The following is a 24,683-nucleotide window of genomic DNA, read 5'->3' on the forward strand; positions in this document are numbered from 1 at the left end:
GTCAAGTTTTTTTTTCCTATAAATGAAAGTGAAAAGTCAGATAATGTTGATTATGATGAAGAATATAACGTTGAGCATTAGTCAAGTGTTGCTATGATTGTGAAGCACTATGAAAAAACTAAAAACAAAAGGTTCAACGGAGCAAGAGAGTTTCCTACAAAATCTAGTTCATTATCGTCTAAACAATCTGACGTTTTTAACTTGAAGAAAGATCATGGAAAGTGTTTCATTTGTAGAGGCATTGATCACTTTGCCCGTGACTGCAAAATCAAGAAAAACATTCCAAAGGATGATTCCTATGAAGCGAAGTACAAGCGTTTGGTTGCCTCTCTAAAAAGGCAAAACCTGGAGTCAAAGGTTCTTGTCGCTGAAGAAGAAGAGTGGGTAGATGATGAAGAATCTTCAGATGAAGTGGTTAAGAATCTTCGGATGAAGAAGTTAATTTCTATTAACACTCTCACTACTACACTGACATCCATTTGAAATCTATCATTGTCAAGATAATAGATCTTGAATATTTTCATGTGGTTCATAATCCTTTGTCCCCTGAGTTTCCACTTGTTGATTTGCGTAACTCAAAGGTTACAAAGATTACAACCTTTTACCTTGTTGTTTACAAAGATTGTGTTCCTCAGATCTTTCTTCACGGTGATGGATATGAAAATTGGAACCCATCAGAACTATGGCTTCTTCAAAGAATAAGAACATTTATGCCTTCATCTCTTGTGTTTGATTCTATATTTTGATAAGTTTGAGTGTGTGAAATACTTGCTAATACGAATCTCTTTTGTAGACAGTTTTTTTGTGTGGCAAGTATCTTGAAAAGAGGAAGTACTTTTATGAGCATCCAATTCAAAAGATACGCCAAATCAGGATTTTATTGCTGAAAAAGCTGAATGTTTCTCTTTTTGACTATTTCCTTGTTGACTGTTTCCTTTTTAATTTAATTTTTGTTTTATACCATCTCAAAGGAATTGATGGAGATTCACTTGATTCTATACTGAAACTTTGACATTGAAATGTCCCTAGAAGCATTCTACTGAATGTGACTAAATCTAAGTATCTCATCAGCGAGACCATCTGTTGAGATATCAATGAGTCATCCACTCATGCTGATGATTTGGCACTGTCTGTATCTTCAAATGAGATCGATTGGTCATTCTCAAAGACAATTCCGTCATAAGGCCTGGATGCTTTTATTTTAAATATTGTCTTTTTACCCGACAATGTCCCTAGAAACATGTTGCCGTATGTATAAGTCCAGTGTTATGCTGCTGAAATATAACACATTTATCCTATATTCCCATGGCTTATCCTGATTGTAATGTCATCAACGTGGGAGATGCATGTTTGGTTCTTCAAAGACAAAAGGTTACTCATGTCACTGATCTCCTAGTTTGAGATAAAACATGGTACCAATCTGAATTAACGATGGAATTTCCTTTCCTAGTTTTTACAATCTTCTTCCTTGATGTTAATGATGGGCTATCAAACCAACATTTGTTGAAACATCTTGCTATGAAACTGATAGCGAGTGAAACATACTTAACAGTGAGTGAAACATACTTAGCGCTATGTCAAAATTTTTTTGTATTAAACCATACGGTAAGGGAGTTTTACCCAATGTCTAGGATCATGCTTTATTATCCTACTAGTTTATAACCCGTGATAACCATGGTTATAAAATTAATTAAACTTTCGTATTAAAAAATCAAAATTATTAATCAATTATTTTAAATAAATTATTACTTAAGAGATATTTTTTTAGTTATAGAAAATTATAATCGTTGATTTAAATAAATACGTGGAGTTATATCATTTTATAATTTATATTAATTTTATTTTATTTTTTAATATGATGTTATTAATTTAATATAATTAAAGAGAGAAATTTAAAATTTTGAAATTTAAAATGAAGAATCAATTATTAATTTAATAAAATTAGAATGAGAAATTTAAAATTTGAAATTTGAAATGAATAATTAATAGGTTGACAAATGGCATGATAAATGATATATAACATTAATTAAGAGTTCTAATTACATGACACTTGTCAAAAGAATTTGGATTCGTTTACCTAATATATAATTTTTTTTACCTAAAAGTAAATAAAACCAGAAGATAATTCTAATTACAAATTCCCTCTTTATATGTTTGGCCATTTTCTTTTGTTTTCGCATACCCAGTGCCGCCCAGCCTCTTCGCACATTTTTCCTGCAGTAACAAGTTGTAGGTTTGCGTTTGTCATCTCCCTGCGATTAATCTCCACTATCGACCAGGAGTACGGAATTCAGGAAGGGTATCAAGCAGCCGTAGCGTTTCCTTCGAGCTCTTCAACATCTTCTCTTGCAAAACCTAACAAGGTAGGTATCAATCAACGAGTTAAATTCCTTTGTCTTTATACTTACATATCTTGTATCCTACCTGTTTGATGAAAGTCCCCAATGAAACTCGAGCTCAATAGCTTACGCCCAACGGTCCAGAACTAGGTCGCGACTTGCAGAAAGAACACAATTTAACATACGAGCCCTGCTTGCCTGTAAAATGGCGCTAGTTTCTCAAGTTTGCTACTCGTTGTGACACCATTTCCTTGATAATATTGAAGCTTGTAGGTTTTCATGATTTGGGGCTTTTACAAAAGTCTAATTTCGTTATTGGACTTTTGAAGTCATTACCTTTTATTTACCGCTATCGAACTTTGAGAAGTATGTAGGTTTTAGTAATGGTTCTAAATTAGAAATGCAGTAAAAGTTTGTTGCTGTTATGGAGTTATCCCTTCATGATACGAATAGAGTTATACATATCTTTTTGTTTGAGAAATTTATCTTATGTAAAAGCTGTCATAATTATTTCTCTCAATCAATTCCATTAACTGATAATCCTGGTTTCTTCTTAAGAAAATTTGATGAACAATATGACAAAAAATGGACATTTCCCCCCAATTCATGTCAGTTTTGAACTTTTGATGCAAAACATGCAACCATGTTTCATTTTAGAAGCAAGAAATGGAATATGTTATGGTTACCTGTCTATCTAATTGAAACATGGTTGTTGCATGATTCATTTCAGTTGCATAATTTGGTAAAATTATGAAACATTGTTTCATAAATTGGTAAACGAGTGAAAAACATTGTTGCATTTGCATAAATAAGCATTTAACTAATGTCACATCACTAGATAAGAATAAGATCATTATAAAACCACATTGTTGCATAAATTTGGAAAAAGGTGAAATGTTATTACATAAATGTGTATTTATTAGCCCTCTATCAAAGTATGATCATGAGGGCTATTGTCATAATTCTTTCTTTTTTTTCAAATTGTTCTTACTTCCAAATTTCTTCTATTGAAGGCTTTGAAGAAAAAAGTGAACTAAATAAATCTATTAGTATTTACAAAATGCTGGGTGGGCCCGGACTTGAAACAGTCGTTGATCGTAAGTACATAATTTTTACTCTCATATTTCTTTTTTTATTTCCCATTAATTGTTATATGTATAAATGATGTTTATACATACAACATATTATATTCCCTCTAATATTTTATTTCCTTTACAGAAATCATTTCTGTTATCACAAACGATGGACGCAACATAGTGGTGAGTTCTTTTTTTATTTGATCAATATATTACAATAATTTTCACAAATCTAAATTGTTTTTATAATTGTTTTGAAATTAGGGAGTTTTGAAAGGGTTCGATCAAGCCACAAACATAATTCTTGATGAATCTCATGAAAGAGTTTATTCCACCAAGGTAAGTTTAAATCCTATTTTCATTTTTTTTTTTGTTATTAAGTCAATTGTATTTTGAAAAATCTACTAATTTACTATCATTACAATGTTATAATCTTATAATATGAAGAAATGAAAGTAAGTTGTTATTTTATGTCAAGTAATGTTTGACTATTTCTTTGACTTTCAGGAAGGTGTTCAACAACTCGTATTAGGTCTCTACATCATACGGGGTGATAACATGTATGGCTTTTTTTTTTTAAAACTATGAAATAAATTTTATATTAAATTACTTGATTAAAAAAATTGGACCTTTACTAATTATTTGTTTTTGTATTTTTTTTTTGGAATGCAGAAGTGTTATTGGGGAATTGGATGAAGAGCTTGATGCAAGCTTGGATTTAACAGAATTAAGAGCCCATCCTTTGAAGCCTATTATTCATTGATCATTTACATGTTTTTTTTGAATATGTAGACTTAAATGTTCTATGAAAATTTTTAAATTTAGTTTTTGAATGCAAATTTTATCGGATTAAGGACACATGAAATTGAAGTGCTTAGTATGTGTTCATGATTTTTACATTTAGCTTGCATTAAATGCTGTTTATGTTGTTTGGATGGATGATTTTTTAAAGTATTTGAGAAAATAATGACACGTTGATACACTTGGTGAATGGAAGAAAAAAACATATTAAATTGTTTTTTCTGCATTAAATCCAAGAATAAATACTAATATACAGTTTAACAAATTAATTTTTGGTCCCTAACACCACCTTAGTCACAAATGATAGTCTCCTTACATATCTTGCCCATGTTAATTGATGCAAGATATTGAATGGTTTTTTATTTTTATTTTTTTACACCAGTTTTCGTTCTTGTTTGAAGGCGTTCTCGATATTTGATTAATATTTAAACATAAGATCTGCTAATAGATTTTTACTTTCTTGTTTATGGTATAAATCAAAGTGGTAAACTTTAACTAATAACTAATTCTGGTTTTTAGTTTGGTGGTATTACCCTCATTCTTTGAGAATCAGAAAGATCAAGTTTGAATTTGTTTATTTGGAATCTGAATTCTTCTATTTCATTTTTATTTACTTATTTTATTTTCATTTTTATTTACTTATTTTATTGATTTTTATTTAATATCAATATTTTTGCCTCTCTTTTTTTATATTATTCCTGAAGTACCATAGATTTGATCCTTTAGAATTGGACTCATTTTCTAATTGAGCAAATGGTACGAAATAAATCAGATTGATTAAAAGCACTATGTGAAATATTCGATTTTTTCCTCTTCTTCTATCCCATAGGTATAGTTGCTCTTAATTATTGAAGTTGAGGGTTCAAGTCTTTGTTTGACACATAAGTGAAATTAAAAGTGGACTAAATTTGCTGTTAAAAAATAAAAATAAAATAATAATCCCAATTTTTAAGACCACCCCTGCTACCATATTACAATTTGTTGTTAGTTTGTTATTCTGGATTTTAAATTTCTCACGATATTGATTTTGCATCGTTGTTCACTTCCAGAATTAGAAGTAAATTAAATTTTCCATTTAAAAAAATAAAAATAAAATAATAATCCTATTTTTTTTAAGCCCACCCCTACTATAATATTACAATTTAGGAAATCGAGTAATCTAACCCTTATAAATGACCATTTTAACAAAAATAACCAACTTTGTTTTGGTAAAATGACCACTTGCTCCGGAACATAGCATTCCGGAGCATGTGGTCTTTGTTCCGGAGTATCTATTTCAAAGTTCCTATTATAACCTTAGTCTTTTTTTTTCGTCTCATATATATATATATATATGTGTGTGTGTGTGTGTGTGTGTGTGTGTATGTGTGTGTGCGCGCGCGCTTAGAACCTTACATTCAATCAAGTAATTCGTAATTATCTATTATAAAACTGCATGAAAATAAGTTTCTCAGGGAGCTAGCATGGAGAAAGCTTTAACAACCTACATGTTTACCTTCACAACCTTAGGCGAACCAACACATATACTTACACTCACATTAAAACTAATTTGATGAATCGTTTCGAAGTTCGTTTTGTGGCTATTGGATGGGTGGGTGATATATTTGTTTTTTACACTTTTCTATTGTTTCTTTAGAACATATAATGTTTCTACATCTAAAATAATTCATTTTTGTTCCGAAAAAAATTACAGATCCATGCATTATAGGCTGCTCTTGCATGTCATCTTCATAGTTAGTGTCCCTCTGAGAGGGGATTATCTAAAAACAATGTTCGTAGCGGTTGCTATCGACGAGAACAACCAGATCCTCCCTATAGCATTTGGTCTGGCTGTGAAAAATAATCTCTACTGTTGTACCTGGTTCCTTATGAGGTTAAGAGAAGCTCTGAGACAGGGTGGGGAAGTATCATTCATAACAAATATGAACGATGTCGTTAGTTCTTGCATAGAGCATGTATTCCTTAATTCTTATCATGGGTATACTTCTAAAAGTATGTTCAAGTATATGTGCACAAGAGGTGTCTCTTGCAGAAAATTAAAACCTCTGTTCTGGATGAATAATGTGTCTGATTTTGAAGAAAACATCCATCGGCTAACCCCTGATGCTCGTGAAATGCTTGCCAACATTGGTCATGCGAAATGGGAAAGAGCCTATTTTCCTAACATTTGTTGGAATGTAGTCAACATTGATGTTACCAATTTTTTTTTGTGTTATCGGTAAATCAACGCAATGTACTGATAATAATGCTTACTGAGATAAGTCATGACTACATTCAATAGAATTTCGATGAACGCAGATTAATGGTAGGTAAAATACCGAGTGAAATATTATATTTATTTAAATACTAGTAAAAGAACCTTAGTTGATCATATTTACTACTCAACGAGTTTGACTACCGTACTCAACCTGTATGCTGAAATGGTGCTTCATAAAAGGCTACAAAAGTCTATTCGGCGGCAAACAACAAAGATCCCGCCAAAGATCACGTCTCCGCTCCCATACGACATTCATTGGGTTTTTGATTTTAAACAACTTCTATTATTGACTTGAACCGTCATACATGTTCATGTGGGAAATGGCGCAGTTTGGATACAACTTGCAGTCATGCTATTGCGACATCATGTCATTCGAACATCCATGAATCACCTGATGTGGTTCAAATATATTACCAGACTAATGTGTTTCAGACAGCCTACCAGACATAAACCGTGCACCGTCTTTCCCCTACAAATGAATTGGAAACACCAAACCCTTTGATTGTAGTTTTATTGCTAATGTAATTGCAATTATTTATGTTTGTAATTGATTTGCAGTGTCTAATGAAAAAAATTATTATTTTCCTAATATTTGTTACATATTACAAAGATAGAAAAAACATAATTTACAAGTACCATAGTAAAACTAACAAACAAGAAAACATTACATATTAAAAAGTTTAATAAGCATTAAAAAAGGGAAACTTAGTTGATGAACATAAAGCTTACAACTTGTACACAATGATTCTAAAAAAGAAATCCAACTACAAATTAACGCTATCTTCAAGTGCCTATTTTGGGTTTCAAGTTTCTTCTTTGATCGAAATAAGTTACTGATTATCACCGAATTATTGTCTTTTGCTTTGTCAACCCAACAGATAAATTCAGACCGTGGTCATTGAAAACTTAAGATCAAACACATGACGTATATTGTGTATATTAATATGAATTCAAAGAAAAATAATAAAAGGATAACCGACATACCTCTTTAAGACAAGCACAAAAAAACTGTCCAGGGTTATTTCTAGTAGTTGATGTCCTTGTAATACCTTCAGTGCCACAATAGCAGTATGTCATTTCTTTGGATTATGAGAAATGAATTTTTAGTAGTAAATTTAACAAGGTAAAAAGTTTGGATGCTTGAATTCCTTTATATAATGACATTTACTAGGGTTATGGTTCCTGATACTATTCCGGAAACACATTCTAGAGCCACATTCTGGAATTGATATTTCAGACCCTAATTCTGGAACAATAATTATCATAGATTCTGAACACATGAGTAGTCATTCCGAACAGTAAAAGTCAGAGATTCCTGACATTATGTGTAGTAATTCCGAACAGTAAATGTCATAGATTTCTGAAAGTCTTTCGGACTAGCTATTTTGGAGCATTGTTCCGGAGCCACGTTCCGGACCAGCTATTTCGGAGCTAGGTTTCGGACCAGCTATTTTGGAGCCACGTTCCGGAATTGATATTTTAGACCATAATTTCAGAAAAATAATTGGAATAGATTCCTTATATATTTGTAATCATTTCCCAACAGTAAAAGTCTTAGATTCCTGACAGTATGTGTAGTCATTCCGAACAGTAAATGTCATAGATTCTTGATAGAATTTCAGCCCCATATTTCGGATCCGGAGCCACTTTTTGGAATGGTTATTTCGGACACTTGCTTTTTGACCTTAATATGCACCTAGCATGAATCCTGAACATTGAAATAAAATTGGAATGAGTTCATCTCATGATGGTGCTTGGTATTGTGAAGAAAAAGATTGTTATGTTTGTTCAGATAATAACCTGTTTCTGGAAAGCCCAAATTTCCCACTTCTGGATAAAATACCTGATGACATTTTCCAAGCTATAAAGGCTGCTGAAGAAGAAAATGAAAGGGACTTTGAAAAAATTTGCACACTAAATTAACGTGCATACGATCTAGCAGAACAAGTAAATGAAAAAGAAAAAATGGGTTGCAGAAGCGTTGAAAGAAATGAAACAAGCTAAGAAGTGGATTGAACATGCAAATTAGGAGATCAATAAGCTGCGTGCAGAACGAGATTGTCTAACATATGTTGTTAGAATTAAAAGAGATTTTATTGATCGGGAACTAAATATGTATCCCATACAATTTCCTGATTTGTGGAAACCAATCTAAGTATGTAATAGGTTAAATAACTCTTTTTGCAATAATGCTAATAAAAAAGGATAATTTTCATTTTAGATAATCATACCGTTGATTTTACAAAATTTAGTTTGAAAAGACGTTGTCCTATTCATATTTAAAACTAGATTACATTTGTGGTCGATAACCGGGAACTTGCATCCGAGCAAACTAGCCGTGTCTACATGATTATCAAACAATTCCATGTAGGTCTTAATTAGTTCGAAGCCATTATCAATCAATTCGACTCGATCTTTTATTGTTGGAGTTGTCCTACGGGTTTCTTCGATCATGTCCATTGTGTTCACAAATTGTGGTATATATTCAGACATGGTAATAAGGAGCATTTACATGTTATACAATGCTACTTTTCTTCGGTCCTCAGTCGGTGAAGGCGGTAATGGGATTTTCAGTATTACCATTCGTTGTTTAGCACGTTGATAACCACAAATCATTTCTAATGCAGTTGTATCAACAAGACGTCATTGCTTATTTTCAAGACGTGGTGTACATTACTCTATAGGCAACTCATCCTGATTGTTCGAATCACTGGATATTGGAGACTGAAAATAGAATGTACCTAAATTATATTAATATACTATTTAAAAATCAATGTGCATAAAAATATTTAATAATAATAAAAACATTTCCTGAAACATATCCATAACAAAGAAAAATCATAATTGCAACTAGTGTATCATAACAGGTTTGCCTTCACTTGCTCCGGTGCCATCTTTCGGAGTCATATCTGCTTTTAGTTTAAGTTTTAACACCCTTTCTGATCACTTTCTTAATTTTATGGGTGCTTTTGTTGATTTATTTTTTATCTTATTTTGAAACTCATCATCGTTGTTCTTTATCTGCAAAAAAAAATCAAGAATATTTTAATACATTACTGTAAAAATAAATTAGAACTATAAAATTATTGTTTTTTGATTTTACCTTTATCGGGCGCAATTTCGAAAGCTACTGGAATTGGAATATAACTTCGTCGTCTGTAAAACTCACTTTTTTTAACAACATCCATGCTAACTCACATTTGACTAACATGGGTTATTAATCAATACTTAGAAAGAAAATTGTATATTATAAGTATTCTGGATCATCATTCGGGAATAGATCATCATGTTTCGGACTACGTTCATCGTGTTCAGAACCTACATTACCATTTTAGAACCCCTACAATACATAATTCTGGACTAAAACAACCGATCAAAAATACATTACAAAGTACTTACATAACATTTATACATGTACAACGACAAAAAGATAAAAAAAAGATATTCTGGATATTTTGGAGTTGTTCCTCTTGTTCCGGACCATTCCAGAATAAGTAATTTGTTTAAGAAAATCAAATGCAAAGTAAGTTAAAGTGTAGAATTTACTTGGGTTGACGAATCCATGCTAAAATTTGACCCGAAATGTAGGTAGATGGTGTTTGGATTTTCTAATTCCGGAACGTGTATTCAAGATTTTTTTTTGTGTGTGGGAACCATATATATACCATTGGACTACAATATTGGGCTTGGGCCGGTTTTCGGGTCCGGAATGACCCATTCCGGACCAAAAGCTTATTTAAAAAATCTTGGTTATTCAAAAAAAAAGAAACCCAAAAAAGTGGTTAGATTACTCAATTTCCCTACAATTTATTGTTAGTTTGTTATTTGGGATTTTAAAATTTTCATGATATTGATATTGCATCATTGTTTACTTCCGTACATCTTTTAAAAGAAAAATATAGTTATTAATTACTATGGATGATTCTATACAAGGATGATATTGTTTTTTTGACGTTTTTTTTCCGTACATTTTTTAAAAGAAAAATATAGTTATTAATTACTATGGATGATTCTATACAAGGATGATATTGTTTTGTAGACGTTTTTTTTGTTGACGATAATGTTTAGGTGGCACTGACTAGAAATGAACTAGCACCTAGCTCCCAAGTTTTGGCAAAAAAAAAAAAAAAAAGAGAAGAGAAAAGAAAATAAGGAGAGAAAAAAGAGAAAAGAAAGGAGTTGGAGAGAGTGAAAGGAAAATTATATATTTTGTTATTTCTCTCCAAATCCTTCCAAATCGGAAGAAACGTTATAAAGGAAATGATCCTTCAATTTACTTCCACTTCATTCCTTTAATGAAACTCGGAAACACCAATTTCTTTTACTTTCTTCTCTATTCCATCAATTTCTTTTCTTTTCTCTCATTAATTTGAACTCAGGAACATGGTGTAAATGCTAGATTGAACTCCTGTAAGGCGTCCTTGCCTCATTAGAAGAAAATGGACTTAAAATCAACACATTTAAGATTGATTATCTATGATGCAGTTTTAGTGAAAAGCAAAATGATAAATATGTACACATATCTATCAACTAACCAAGTCCTACAATCAAATAAGAGCTTCATGTATCTGAGGTCTATTATCTATAATTATAGGTGTCGATGTAGACATCACCTGGCGTATAAAGGGGAGATGGTGTAAATGCAAAGTAGCTACATGAGTTTTTGTAACGCCCGTAGATCCGGGCTAGTTAATTTAGAGACGATAAGCATCAAAAATGACTTTTGATGGAGGATTATTTAGAAGGATTAATGTTAACTAAGTTATAGTATATGTTACAAGAATTCCGTACATATAAAGAACGCCAAAATCTGAGTTATAACGAAGAAGTTATGACATATCGAAGTTTCGCGAAAGAACCGACACAACACAGCGCGACGTAAATAGTGAATTTACGTTAGAGCGATAATTAGCCAAAACAATCTAAATGAGAATTGAAGATCTCATCGATAATAGTGCAGCGACAGAAAGACAGATGAAAACGGACGTCAGACGAAGGAGTTATGACTTTGTAACGGAGTTTTCCTGTCCCGGCCTACTATAAATAATATAAAAATAATATAATAAAAATAAAGTCAAAATTACCCGATGGAGTCTAAATGAAAGTTGTAGATCTTGTTTTTACCTACGCGTCAATATAAAGAACGTCGAAAACGGAGTTCGTATGCGAAAGTTAAGAATTTCTGAAGTTCGGGGTGCGAAACCCAAAGCTGTGTCAGATACCACGACATGGCAAGCAGTGCCACAACGTGGCAAGTCTTCTGACACCTCCTGGAGTCCCCCAGACGCAACTTGCGATGACGCAGCAGTGACGATCAAGCCCACGACGTGGAAACACTGTCTACAACGTGGAAAATGAAAAATTTGCCCTATAAATAGATTTGAAGGGCCAGTCGTTTAGGGTTGCTCCATCTCTTCTCTCCCACTCCCGATACACCCTCTAAGCCCTATTTTAACCCCCCGAAGCCCCGGTATCAACCCCGAGACCCGAAGCAAGTCCCGAAGCCCGAAGATCCCGAGACGAAAAGACTTTTCGAGCTGAAGCTCTGTCCACAAGAAATCCGGTGTGTGAAGTGATCCTGGTTTCACCGAAGAATACTACTCTTAGAGCCGTAGTGCTGTCCGATCATCTTCTGATCAAGTAAGTGTATAGTGCCTTTCATAACACGATTTTAATACAATTATTGTTTTAATGTATTAAGTATATGTTTTGGGTGAGTATGTGATCACTTTCTTCTAACACATATATATTAAGTATTTGCTATGAAATACATGCTATGTGTTTATACATTGTTGTTTATTTGAGATGAGTGTGGAATGGATGTTTTATATAGGTGTTAAATGAGTTAATCTGTATATGTATTTTGTATCTACAAATATGTTGGGTAGGACATGGGTAGATGAGATAGTTGGTGTAGGATAAAAGATGAGTTGGATAATAAGATCAAAAGGTTAGCTTTAGATCCATGAGTAGGGATCAGTTATAGAGATAAACCTGCTACTAATCCATTGAAATGTATTGCGAGAGGGATCTCGAGTATGATACTGTCAATAAGCAAGATAAACCTGTTAGTAATCCATTGGCATGTATTGCGAGAGGGATCTCGAGTATGATACTGTCAGTAAATAAGATAAACCTGTTAGTAATCCATTGGCATGTATTGTGAGAGGGATCTCGAGTATGATACTGTCAATAAGCAAGATAAACCTGTTACTAATCCATTGACATATATTGCGAGAGGGATCTCGAGTATGATACTGTCAATAAGCAAGATAAACTGTTAGTAATCCATTGGCATGTATTGCGAGAGGGATCTCGAGTATGACATTGTCAGTAAATAAGATAAACCTGTTAGTAATCCATTGGCATGTATTGCGAGAGGGATCTCGAGTATGATACTTTCAATAAGCAAGATAAACCTGTTAGTAATCCATTGGCATGTATTGTGAGAGGGATCTCGAGTATGATACTGTCAGTAAATAAGATAAACCTTGGTAGCTATGGATTTAGTACCGTATAGACGAACCTTGGCAACTATGGAGTTAGCGCCTGTTAAGTGAACCTTGGTGACTATGGAATTAGTGTCTGATAGCTATGGATTTAGTACCCGATAGATAAACTTTGGCAGCAATGGACTTCGTGCTGATTCCTTAGGTCAATCCTTAGGAATGAATGAATGAAGGATAGTTGATTCTTAGGGTAAAACCTTAAGAGTAAAGAAGATAATGGGGATGGGTAATTGGGTTGATTGTTTGATGATTATATATATATATATATATATATATATATATATATATATATATGATATAATATTGTGGGTTGAAAACCTTATATGCTCACCAGGCTCCCAAGCCTGACCCACTCAGTTTAATTATATCACAGGTATCGATACGAAGCTGCTTTGCACTGAGAGATTAAAGGAGATGTAAATCACTAGAGTAAATGAACGTATGTTCTGTTTATGCTTATGTGTCTGTATTGGAACATGACATCCCAAGGTTTTATTATTTAATGAAAATACATTCTCTTTGAGAAATGTTTTGATAAGTTTTTATCATATCTTGTTTTGGGAACAAATTCCGCAACCGTTTTCTTTAAACGATTACTTTGATTGTAAAAACAAAGCATAAACAAACCGGTCTTTTCTGGCCGAGAAATTGGGGATGTCATAGTTGGTATCAGAGCATTAGTTTTAGCGAACTAGGAATTTGTAGGATTTCTAGACTTAAACTTAGAATGCTAAGCGATGATTGTGAGATGAGTGTCTACCACATTTTAGGCACGAGCACTAGTATATTTTAGGAAAGATGCCTAAAATGCTTTTATGTGCTAAATGCTATATGTTTACCATATATGAAAGTGTTTGTTTGGATCTATGGTTTGTTGCCGACCGGGTCTGGAAACCTTATGTGTTTAAGATTCTAAGCGTACGACTACGGTATTAGAACTAGCATGTAAACGTTTCGGAGTGATAAGGAGATTTATACGTCTATCGTAAATATAGCTTTCTTATCTTAAATTCTTGCCCGGTACACCGAACGACAGTTTGGGTGTACAAAGCGTTATGGTGAAGACTCGTAGAGAATTGAGTAAATAGAGGAAATGAAAGGCTTATGATAGTGAATGACACCTATTGGAAGATATCGTAAGAGTGGTGTCTTGCCTTTAGTTTATGTCTAATAAAATAACGGAACGTTTAGAGTACGGTACGTCTAAAGTACACCTTTGATTGGCGGAATGATGGAACAATTGGTGTTATTCCTGAAGTTGTCCCATCGGATGAACTTTCCACCACCAACCAAGGTGAATCAGGATTGATGACTGAAGATACGCATGGAAGAAGTCCTAGTAGAGTCTAGGAAATTTTTTATGATTTTTTGGACACATTCGTATGTGTTAAATTGTTTGGTGATTTTAGGACTTGGGGACTGCGAGACAGTACTGGGGACGAGTATGAGTAGGTGTGAACAGTAGTAGAGATCTATACTACTGGAAGCACAAGACTCACACTTGGATCAGGGAAAGTCACAAGGTTACCAAAAAGCTTGTAATTGAGTTCGTTTTTATTCAAGTATGTCGTTACCATTGTTTCGGTAATGAATAAAAAGATGACTTATATTCTGACCTTAGTGGTCATATCAAATTGAGTCCGACTACGATGAGTTTGTTACATGGTTCAGAGAACCGAGTTCGATGTAGCATTTGACTTAAGTCAGAAGATTGAAATCAATGCGATCGATATCATCGCGCTCGTTGTTAAAGAAGTTAGTAGCTAGAAATGCTACATGCTAAAATGTGATTATATCACATTAGAATATGAATGAAGATATAATCCATTCTGGAATCTGACTCTAAGAGACTTGAGTCTAAGCGTTGCATCATACGATGAGAGGTCATTAGAACATGAACCATCGATCTGTTACAATAGATAAAGGAAAGTATTTATCCTAAGAAGAAGAAGGAGTCCAAAATGAGGACTTATTTTGTAACTTGAAGGTTATGATTGAAAGTCCAACATAGTACGAAAAGCAGATGCAAGATTGAGCATCATCTGCAGTCAAGAAGCCCTAGAGTTAGATACTCTTTCGAAGAAACATAGAAGTTACTGTTATTACATAGGATGAAGAGATAGCGTATGGAATCATTACCTAGGACGAAGAAACATAGAAGCCCTAGAGTTAGATACTCTTTCGGGACGTAATCATCCTAAGGGGGAGATAATTGTAACGCCCGTAGATCCGGGCTAGTCAATTTAGAGACGATAAGCATCAAAAATGAATTTTGATGGAAGATTATTTAGAAGGATTAATGTTAACTAAGTTATAGTATATGTTACAAGGATTTCGTACATATAAAGAACGCCGAAATCCGAGTTATAACGAAGAAGTTATGACCTATCGAAGTTTTGCGAAAGAACCGACTCGACACAGCGCGACGTAAATAGTGAATTTACGTTAGAGCGATATTTAGCCAAAAAAATCTAAGTGAGAATTGAAGATCTCATTGATAATAGTGCAACGACAGAAAGACAGACGAAAACGGACGTCAGACGAAGGAGTTATGAGTTTATAACAGAGTTTTCCTGTCCCGGCCTACTATAAATAATATAAAAATAATATAATAAAAATAAAGTCAAAATTAGCCAATGGAGTCTAAATGAAAGTTTTAGATCTTGTTTTTACCTACGTGTTGATATAAAGAACGTCGAAAACGGAGTTCGTATGCGAAAGTTATGAATTTCTGAAGTTCGGGGCGCGAAACCCAAAGCTGTATCAGATACCACGACGTGGCAAGCAGTGTCACGACGTAGAAAGTCTTCTGACACCTCCTTGAGTCCCCCAGACGCAACTTGCGATGACGCATACAGTGACGATCAAGCTCACGACGTGGAAACACTGTCCATGACGTGGAAAATGAAAAATTTGCCCTATAAATAGATTTGAAGGGCCAGTCGTTTAGGGTTGCTCCATCTCTTCTCTCCCACACCCGATACACCCTCTAAGCCTTATTTTAACCCCCCGAAGCCCCGGTATCAACCCCGAGACCCGAAGAAAGTCCCGAAGCCCGAAGATCCCGAGAAGAAAAGAGTTTTCGAGCCGAAGCCTTGTACGCTCAGAGTTCCCTCTGGTACACCCAGCGTACTAGGTGGCTCTGCTTAAAAGTCATGTACATGAGTACACTAAGCGTACACACATGTACGCCCAGCGTACTCAGCTACCACCTTTCTCAAATGAGGGACCTATCCTGCCAAGACTTTAAACATCCATAGCTTCCTCGATATAAATCCGATTCCAATGAACCTCATACTCACAGAAAGTTGTCGAGATGCCCTACACTTCTAGCAACTCGTCGCAACCCTAAGACTTCCTCATGCCCGGGTTGCGGCCTATAAACCTTAATCTCAAACGATCCGAAACAGGATGTTACATATGTTAGTAGAGACTTCTAGTAGTATGGGAGCATGGTTGAGGAGAATCCTAGGGTAAGAATCTAGGAAGTCTCATGGTGGCTCTTTTGAGCGTACGGGTGTGTTGGTACACCTAGTAGTGATGGAGTTCCTAGTGACAAAAGAAAAGTGTTAGGATATGATAGGACATGCATATATGTGAGAAGAATCCTAGAAGGAGAGTCTAGGAAGATTGATGTGCATGTTTATGAGAGCACATGTATCTACGGTTAGTAATGATCATGACTAGTGACTTGGGAACCTTTAGACAATTCTTAGGATGAGTATGGATATGTGTGGAAGCTATTATGGGACAAATACTACCAGAAGCACATGAATCATACAAGGATCAGGAAGAGTTGAAAGGTTATCAAAGAGCTGGTTATTGGTTGATAGTGTTGGATAGCGTTAGGGTTAGTTGAAGCCCATATTTATCTCTATCGATCTTTCAGTTATGGTTTCTCGAAATAAGGGTGAGTTTGGTAGTTGTTTGGGCCTAAGTGACCATTGTAGATTGGATCTGTATGGTGCAAAACTGAGTGAGTTAACTGATTCTAAGTTCTCGATGGTATTGTTTTAAGTAGTACCTGTATGATTTGTGGGACTTTAGTAGAAAGTGATCGTGATGATCGGTTCAGGGATTGCATCCTTTGGCTGGGTAGTCAACCGATTAGGGATGTCATTCGCTACAAACGACCAAGGTATATTCTTCCAGAATCCTATGATGGTGGGGGGGGGGGGGTATTAGATCTATGTCAATCGATGGAATAAAGGGATGATGTTTTCCCCATCAGTCTCTGCCGCGAGGAGTAAGGACCGATTCGATGTAAAATGTTTTTGACTCACAACAAAAAGGGTGTTAGATATTTGATGGTCCTCCAATTTTGTGGCCATAGAGAAGATCGTGTCATAAGTTGAGTCTCTGGCCCAATTTGGAGAAAGGAAAGTATTTGTGATGTAGATCGAGAGATGAATTCCAAGGATCAGACTGTTAGTATGGAAGAGAGAGAGAGAGAGAGAGAGAGAGAGAGAGAGAGAGAGCCATTGCATGGCCAGACACCACAGACAGATCAATGAATTCAAGATTTTGTCTTTTGCTTAGAGGGTTTAAGGATCCATATATGGGGAGACAAGTGAAGGAAAGATACAAAGGGGTACTTGTCATAAGATAGCAACGAGATGTTTCTGATGTAGTTAAGAGAGTTATGTCGTTATGGTAAACTTATCAGGGACATTATTAGAGCAACTACAAGGGATTATTGATGATGAGATGTTTCTACAAGTCACTTCGTTATATGCAAGCTTTGATTACGCAAGGTTCAGTTCTCGGGGTACCTCGTCAATCAAGTGTATACTGGTCGTCTTCGTTGAGTTCGAGGCAACAATGTTGTGGGAAGTTTTGAGCTCTACATACGAGATTCAAAGTTTCCTTGGAATTTGTTGATTATTTTCCGAAAGATCATCTTATGTTGTGTTATGCACTTTGAGAGTCAAGGTTGGTATGTACTTTAATGAGCCGATATGAGGCCTTGTTTTTTGTAGACATCAGACGGTGGTGGTTCGAAACCTATGTGGGGGGGGGATGAATATTTTTTTGGAAGATCATTAGTTTGTTTAATTTTTGTGGTCTCGGTATGACAAGTCAGAGGAATCTGCAATTCAAGTATGCGAGGTTTCAATTCAGGATTATTGCTACACGATGAAGGATGTTGGTTACCATTGAGTTGCTTGTGGTTAGGAAATTTTCTCATAACATTTCTCATGAATCAGTCATAATCCTTCATGGTTAGAGAGAATTTGAGAATTGGTTAGATTTCAGGTGAAGAGCAAGCTGCCGTCAGATTTAGGTTTGCAGGGATGCATGAATTGCCCTCATAATAGGAAGTTATTGGGAAAGGAACTCGTTGTGGTCAGTAGTTCCTCTCAAGAGCACCAACAATCATGTTAGAAAAGAGGTTGAATCACTCATGTTGGTTATTGGGTATAAAGATCATGGATAACTAGCAACATGGGTTGGTTATCTTCGGTTAAGGATGGGCAACGATCTGTATGTGATCAACTTCAGAGTTCAGTATGTGTATTTCCGCACGGGATTCATTCAACAAGTCATTATATGTTTGGGTTTGGTTGTAGAACTATGTTTGATCAGTTGGTCATTTTTTCCTTGTAAGCATCTGGGGTTGTTCGAGGTTTTTGGAGCAGTAATAGTTGCAGGTGCAGTTGGTGAGTTGACCCTTCATCAAAGTTTTTTCATTTGTATATTTAGGGTTTCAGGTATGTGTACCTCTGGTTATTTGCTTATGAAATCTTTTTTCCTAGCAAGCTCGGATTTGGCGGTTGTCTTTGGTTAGTGAAAGTTTGGATGTTGCCGCGACGCCGTTTAAATTTCAGGTGTGTAATTAAGTATACATGAAGTTCTGTTTGGGATGTCACATTGTTAGGGTTGGTATTTGGGTTGATTTGATCTGGATTCTGATATCATTTCTGGATAATTTTGGAATTTTCCTATAAGTTTAGAAGTTTCACTACGTTAGTTGTGCATTGTTGGAGATCCGTTCAGTGTTGTTTGAGGTTGGGATCTTGTTTTGGTTGTTAGGAGAATGTTTCTGTTAGCGGTTGAGGTTCATCAATTCGTTGGATCTGATTGTATTTCACCATTTGGGTAAGATGTAATGAATAAGGAACACAATCGATCTGAGACGTTCGGTGTGTTCTATGAGGGTGGGTTACCTTGGCATTTCATCAATTATCGTCATGTGGTTGGATACGTCAAACTAAGATATCCTAAGAACACTGAGTCCGACTTTATGACATGATTCTTGTTTAAATTGCTTTTGAATTGGAACAAGCACTCAATTGTCTATCTTATTTTCATGCTATGTGCAACCATGTTATCATCTAGCATTGTGTCAGTAGTATTTTAGACCGCGGTAGGATTTGTGAGTTAGGGAGTTGTATGGCTCGTGTTGTGGTTGGCAAGTACTGGGAGGGATGTTGACTAGGTTCCTGCAGGTCGGTAGGATAATGGTCGTGTGCCTATAGGCCCACTAAGGTACTGGTTGTAAGTCTTCATGCTTGTTGTTAGATGATAGCGTGAGCTTATCATTCAAAATGAGTGGATGGTGTCACAACATATCGTGAACCAGTGTGGTTATGAATTAGGTGGATGAGACCCTCAGGTCTTGTTTCGTTAGTCTTTTGGCATAGATATGAGCTAGAGCAGTATGGTGTTACTGTTGATAGCTTGGTGACCGACAAGTTTGGGAGGGACATTTATAGGATTTTAACTTGTTGGAAAAGTCACGACTGTTTATCAGCAGGTTCCTTGTTGAGTTTCTTCTTAGTGGATCTCTGTTCGTTTTTGTGAGATCGGTTTCGAGTGATTTGAGTTACCACTGATTGAGTTCGTTGTAGGATTGGATGATTTGTCAGATGGTTGTACACTTGAGCTGTTATGGGAGTTTGGATGTCCTGCAATATTTTTGGATTAACAACAAGAAGAAACAAATGAGCTAAGATAATTCTGTTCTAATACCATGTTGTAATAAGAGTTTGAGAGAGAATGACATGGAGAGAAGTGATTCTTATTCATTTGCTTAATGAATTCGGTACAGATGAATCCACTTTATACATGACTTAATGAAAGAGACAATAACTAACTTCTAATTAACATGCAATAACAAACTAACTGACTGAAGCAGTTAGATTCCTTATATGCCCTTAGGTAGGTAAGTTAGTTAGACCAACAACCCTGCCCAATAAAATTGCACTGGTTTGCAAAATGAATTATATTTATTCTATTTTTGTGAGAGGTTTTAGAAATCTATGATTACCCTATATTTGCAAAAAAACTCATGATGAGAATAGTCTGCTGAAATCATTATTCACGTGCTGGTAACCTCATCTACCTAGCAGTAGATATTATTGGACCACATACATTATATGCATAATAAGTGCGCTAAATCAATGGTCCCTTCCTTGTATCCATTGAAAGGAACAACATTCATAATATCATACGATTCAAACTTAAATAAATTTAAATATACACTTTTTGCGAAATTAAAAAAATGTGCTTATACATATGGTCCAATTCGGCGACAAAAGACAGATATATACTATTTGTTTTAAGTCATTAAACGTAGGTTTCTTGATAAGTATTATAGATAGAATTAACATACCATTCTCGGGACTGAATTATTTGATTTCAGTCCTATAAAGTTTAAAGTTTAAACTAGAAGAAGAATAACCCATATCTATAATATAGATTTCTGATCAATAAAACATTAAAACCGGAAAAGATTAGAAAAGATGATGTAATAGTACGTATTCAATATAAACACAACTGTTCACATACAAGTTTATCACCTAAATAAGCCATGAGTAATAGATCGACGGAAATTAATAATTCCAGCAACCTTATCAACATGCTCCTTCTGCCGCCGTCTTCCTCCTACAAGTAAATTCGAGTTCACCACATCATCTCCAGTAGACCCGCAAACAATTGGACGTCCGATCCAAAACCCTTTGCGTTTCTCTGTCTTGGTCTTGGTCTTGGTCTTACTCTTGCTTTCTCTCTTACCTACTCTGTCTTCTGGAAAGGATACAACTCCACCATAACCACCACAATCTACTGACTTCCTCCGGTGCTTAACATCACTAGACCCGATATAACAATCAAGCTCCATAGAAATCCTCTTGATTTCGTACATATCCAAAAGAGAGTTACCAAGATGTTCAGTGCATAACAATGAACCGTTGGTAAATGGTTGCGCGTCATGAGTACTCTTGTTTGGTGGGTTGTTCATGGCTTCCAGCTTGTACCTCGTAGGTCTACGAGTATAATCACTTGATCTTCTGCAATCAGTCTCTCGTATAGAGTTATGCTCGAACCATGATCCACGTTCATACCATGCCCATGCGGCTGCCTTAGTGATCGCGAGTTCGTCCATACGTTCCTTTTGGTTTTCACGATTGGCCATATTTCAGACGATGTGCGACAGTGCGAGCGTTTTTAATGTTTACGTGAGTGAATGAGCAATTATATTAACCTACGGAATGGGGAGTGGGGACATTAATTTCATGGTTGTGGGAAGATATCATTCCACATGGTTAGGTACGCGGCAATTGAAAGCAAGTCGTCGGTTTGCATGGCCAATTTCCTGAACAACGCATGGGTTTTGTTGGCCATTCCTTCGCCACAAAGAGAGTAAACCCAAAATGCATACCATCAAGTTAATAAACACAAAGAGTAATAAACACGATATATATATATATATATATATATATATATATATATATATATATATATATATATATATATATATATATATATATATATATATATATATATATATATATATATATATATATATATATATATATATATATATATAGAGGCTTAGGTTATTTTGTTTTTACTAAGTATTGTGTGCCAGAATGCACAGATTTGGACCAACAGATGAAATTAATCAATGCACATGATTTGAAAGTGTATGATATTACAATGGGATAACATTTACCATATAATTACACAATTTTTAGAAAAAGGGTATTTTGGACAATTAACTACATTTATAAAAGGAAATTTTCGGATTTTTAGGGATGATTAATTCTCCTAATTTAAAAAAATCTGAATGTTTTAATTAATTCAATTTCAATTTTTACCGATTTTATTCTATCAGAATATTTTTTGTTAGAATGATACTCTTTCAGAATTTTATTCTAATAGAATATTATTGAAGAAAAACAAAATTCTTGAATAAGATGTTGAAAAATAACAAACATTCTAGTATATTCTTATACATCCGAACTTAAATACAAATTCATACATAGTCTTACAGACTAAAAGTCTTATACATTTTAATATAGTTATAAATATTCTAAAAGAATATCAACAAAAATGAATAACATTCTTAAAAAATAACAACATTCTGCTAGAATACTCTCGTTTTCTATGTTTTCTTCTTGAATTCTTGAATTCTGAAAGAATATTGCTGTTTTTGGATGTTGAATCCTGAAATTCTGAAAGAATATTGTTGTTTTTCTTCATTCTTTAAGAATGAAGTATCACATATCTTTTTTTCATATGTTACCTCATCATTCCTGCATCATCCTAACATACATTAAATTCCAACAGAATATCTGAATCATGAATATTTGAAAGAAACACATGTTCCTGCTTACATCACCACAAAAAATGCACACCAACTTTTAGTTTTTGTTTTTTTCTTATTATCTACAAAACTCAGAAGTTTTTAGTTTTTTTTTTTTTATATAATTTTACTCAATTCAAATGGTTTATAAAAACAAAACAACTAAAGCCAGTATAGTTCAAAGATTACAAAAAAAAAAATTAGCTGAAATATCTGATTCAAGCATTTTAACAAAACATTTGGCGGGCAAAATCAGATGAAAAGAATGACTTCAGATTAAGGAATTGTCAAATAACACCAACCCTATATTTTTATAAATCTTAATTTCCTAATTATTAACTACCAGTTAGGATAGTTCATAAATTGCCACAATAGATTAAATATCAATTTGAAGAATAAAATTAAACTCTATAAACAAAGAGGTAAACAACCATTAACAAATTTCATGTACGACAACAATAAGTAAATTCCAACTATTAACAATATTTAAGATTTTCATTATCTTTGACATTCTATGGTGTTTATATGTTATCTAATTTTATTATGAATGAAAATAAATAATTAAATAAATAAAAAACTAGAAGAACTCAATGAAGTATTATAATTTTAGAAAACTAGCAATGAGCATGTATCATATGTATGAAAACCTACGAGCCTACAAAGAATCAAATAATTTTAAAATAGTAGAAAAACTCAAAGGAAATATTACAGTTTGATTACATTGGCTGAGTCTTCTTTGGCGGTTGTGAACATGAAATTGTAATAGGTTCATCAGTGGTGTTGTATTTATGTATGTGGTACGGCAGTTATCAGTGAAACAAGATATTGTAGCCATGTAATTAAAAATCGATCGAAAACCTTTTGCCGCCAACGTTCATCGTGATTGCATCAACAAATCAAATAATTTTGTAGAAGAGGGGATGTGAACCTTTAAGTACGGTGGACTAGGTTTAGAAGATGGGGATGACGAATAAAGGGATCTCTTAGTGATTTTGTAGTGTTTATTAACAGAAATTCCATATTTAAAGGTTATTAATGATTTTAATTATTTACCATATTTACAATAAATAAGATTACTATTATACCCTTTCATGATTTATTATTGATTTTATTTTTTTCTTAATTCTGATTGGTTGTTAGAGGCACACAATACTTGTTAAAAACATTTGAACCTATCTCTCTTGATATATATATATATATATATATATATATATATATATATATATATATATATATATATATATATATATATATATAGGAAGGATCATTTGAGAAATCAAGGTTTCCCGAGACACTGATAACCAAACGAGGGCCGTTATATCAAAATAATAGTTAGTTAAGATGTTTTGTGGCATTTTTGTAAATAGTTAGGAAAAATAAGACACAAGGTAAAGAAATTGAAATGAATTAGGGGCATTTTAGGAATAAAATAATTATTTTAATTCCCCTGATTAAACCTCTCATCTACGTCTCTCTTTCTCTCTCTCTCTCTCACATCGTCGTCTTCATAGTTGTCTTCTTCACCGTATCTCTTCCCTCTTTGTCCCTCCTCTCTCAATCGACCACCTCTACCACTGCAAACTACTACCAATCCACCGCCATTAATTTCTAAATCATCGACGTATACTCCATGATCAAAGAAATCGATGCCAGTCGTGTTCATCTTTGATTGCAACAGTGATCGTCGAAGGCCTAAGTCGTTTGATGGTGGATTGATCTCCTCCTCATCCCCGCCTCACATTCTCTCATCGTTACCGGTGATCAATGTCCTCTTTATCTCCGATGGCTGATTCACATCTCTTCCTTATCCCGACGATTGATTCACGTCTCCTCATCTCTCACCGTTCTAGATCGATGTTTTAATCAAATCAACTTATTGAGAAATTGAATCCAGGTAACACACGTAGATTGATTCTAGTCATGATGTAAAGCTATATCAATTTATCTGGTATCGATTCATATGTTGATGATTGTGTCAATTCTTTGAAGCTGATATAACCGATAAACAGTGTGTAGATAAGAAACAGGTAACAGAAGAAGTATAAATGTATCAAGTATCACCACTTGACAAAATATCTTTCTATGAGGTTACTACTTATGGTATGTTCATAA

General features: G+C 34.3%; 1 protein-coding gene across 1 annotated transcript; it reads left to right on the forward strand.

Annotated features, from left to right (window-relative positions):
• The first annotated feature begins 2,168 nt into the window (after positions 1-2,168).
• Positions 2,169-4,312, forward strand: LOC111916180 (sm-like protein LSM8). Its single transcript, XM_023911811.3, has 6 exons — positions 2,169-2,363; positions 3,353-3,436; positions 3,558-3,598; positions 3,680-3,754; positions 3,923-3,975; positions 4,088-4,312. The coding sequence occupies exons 2-6, from the start codon at positions 3,400-3,402 to the stop codon at positions 4,176-4,178; spliced, it is 297 nt and encodes a 98-aa protein (XP_023767579.1). The 5' UTR covers positions 2,169-2,363; positions 3,353-3,399; the 3' UTR covers positions 4,179-4,312.
• The last annotated feature ends 20,371 nt before the right edge of the window (positions 4,313-24,683 follow it).

The sequence above is a fragment of the Lactuca sativa genome, chromosome 8 (genome assembly GCF_002870075.4).
Source record: "Lactuca sativa cultivar Salinas chromosome 8, Lsat_Salinas_v11, whole genome shotgun sequence".
In the NCBI taxonomy this organism is placed as follows: domain Eukaryota; kingdom Viridiplantae; phylum Streptophyta; class Magnoliopsida; order Asterales; family Asteraceae; genus Lactuca; species Lactuca sativa.

Bases quoted from the DNA above. Each gene is read 5' to 3' on its own strand.
- LOC111916180 (XM_023911811.3), top strand. From the start codon at position 3,400: ATGCTGGGTGGGCCCGGACTTGAAACAGTCGTTGATC. The intron at 3,599-3,679 runs GTGAGTTCTTTT...TTTTGAAATTAG, and splicing joins ACGATGGACGCAACATAGTG to GGAGTTTTGAAAGGGTTCGA. The intron at 3,755-3,922 runs GTAAGTTTAAAT...TTTGACTTTCAG, and splicing joins AAAGAGTTTATTCCACCAAG to GAAGGTGTTCAACAACTCGT.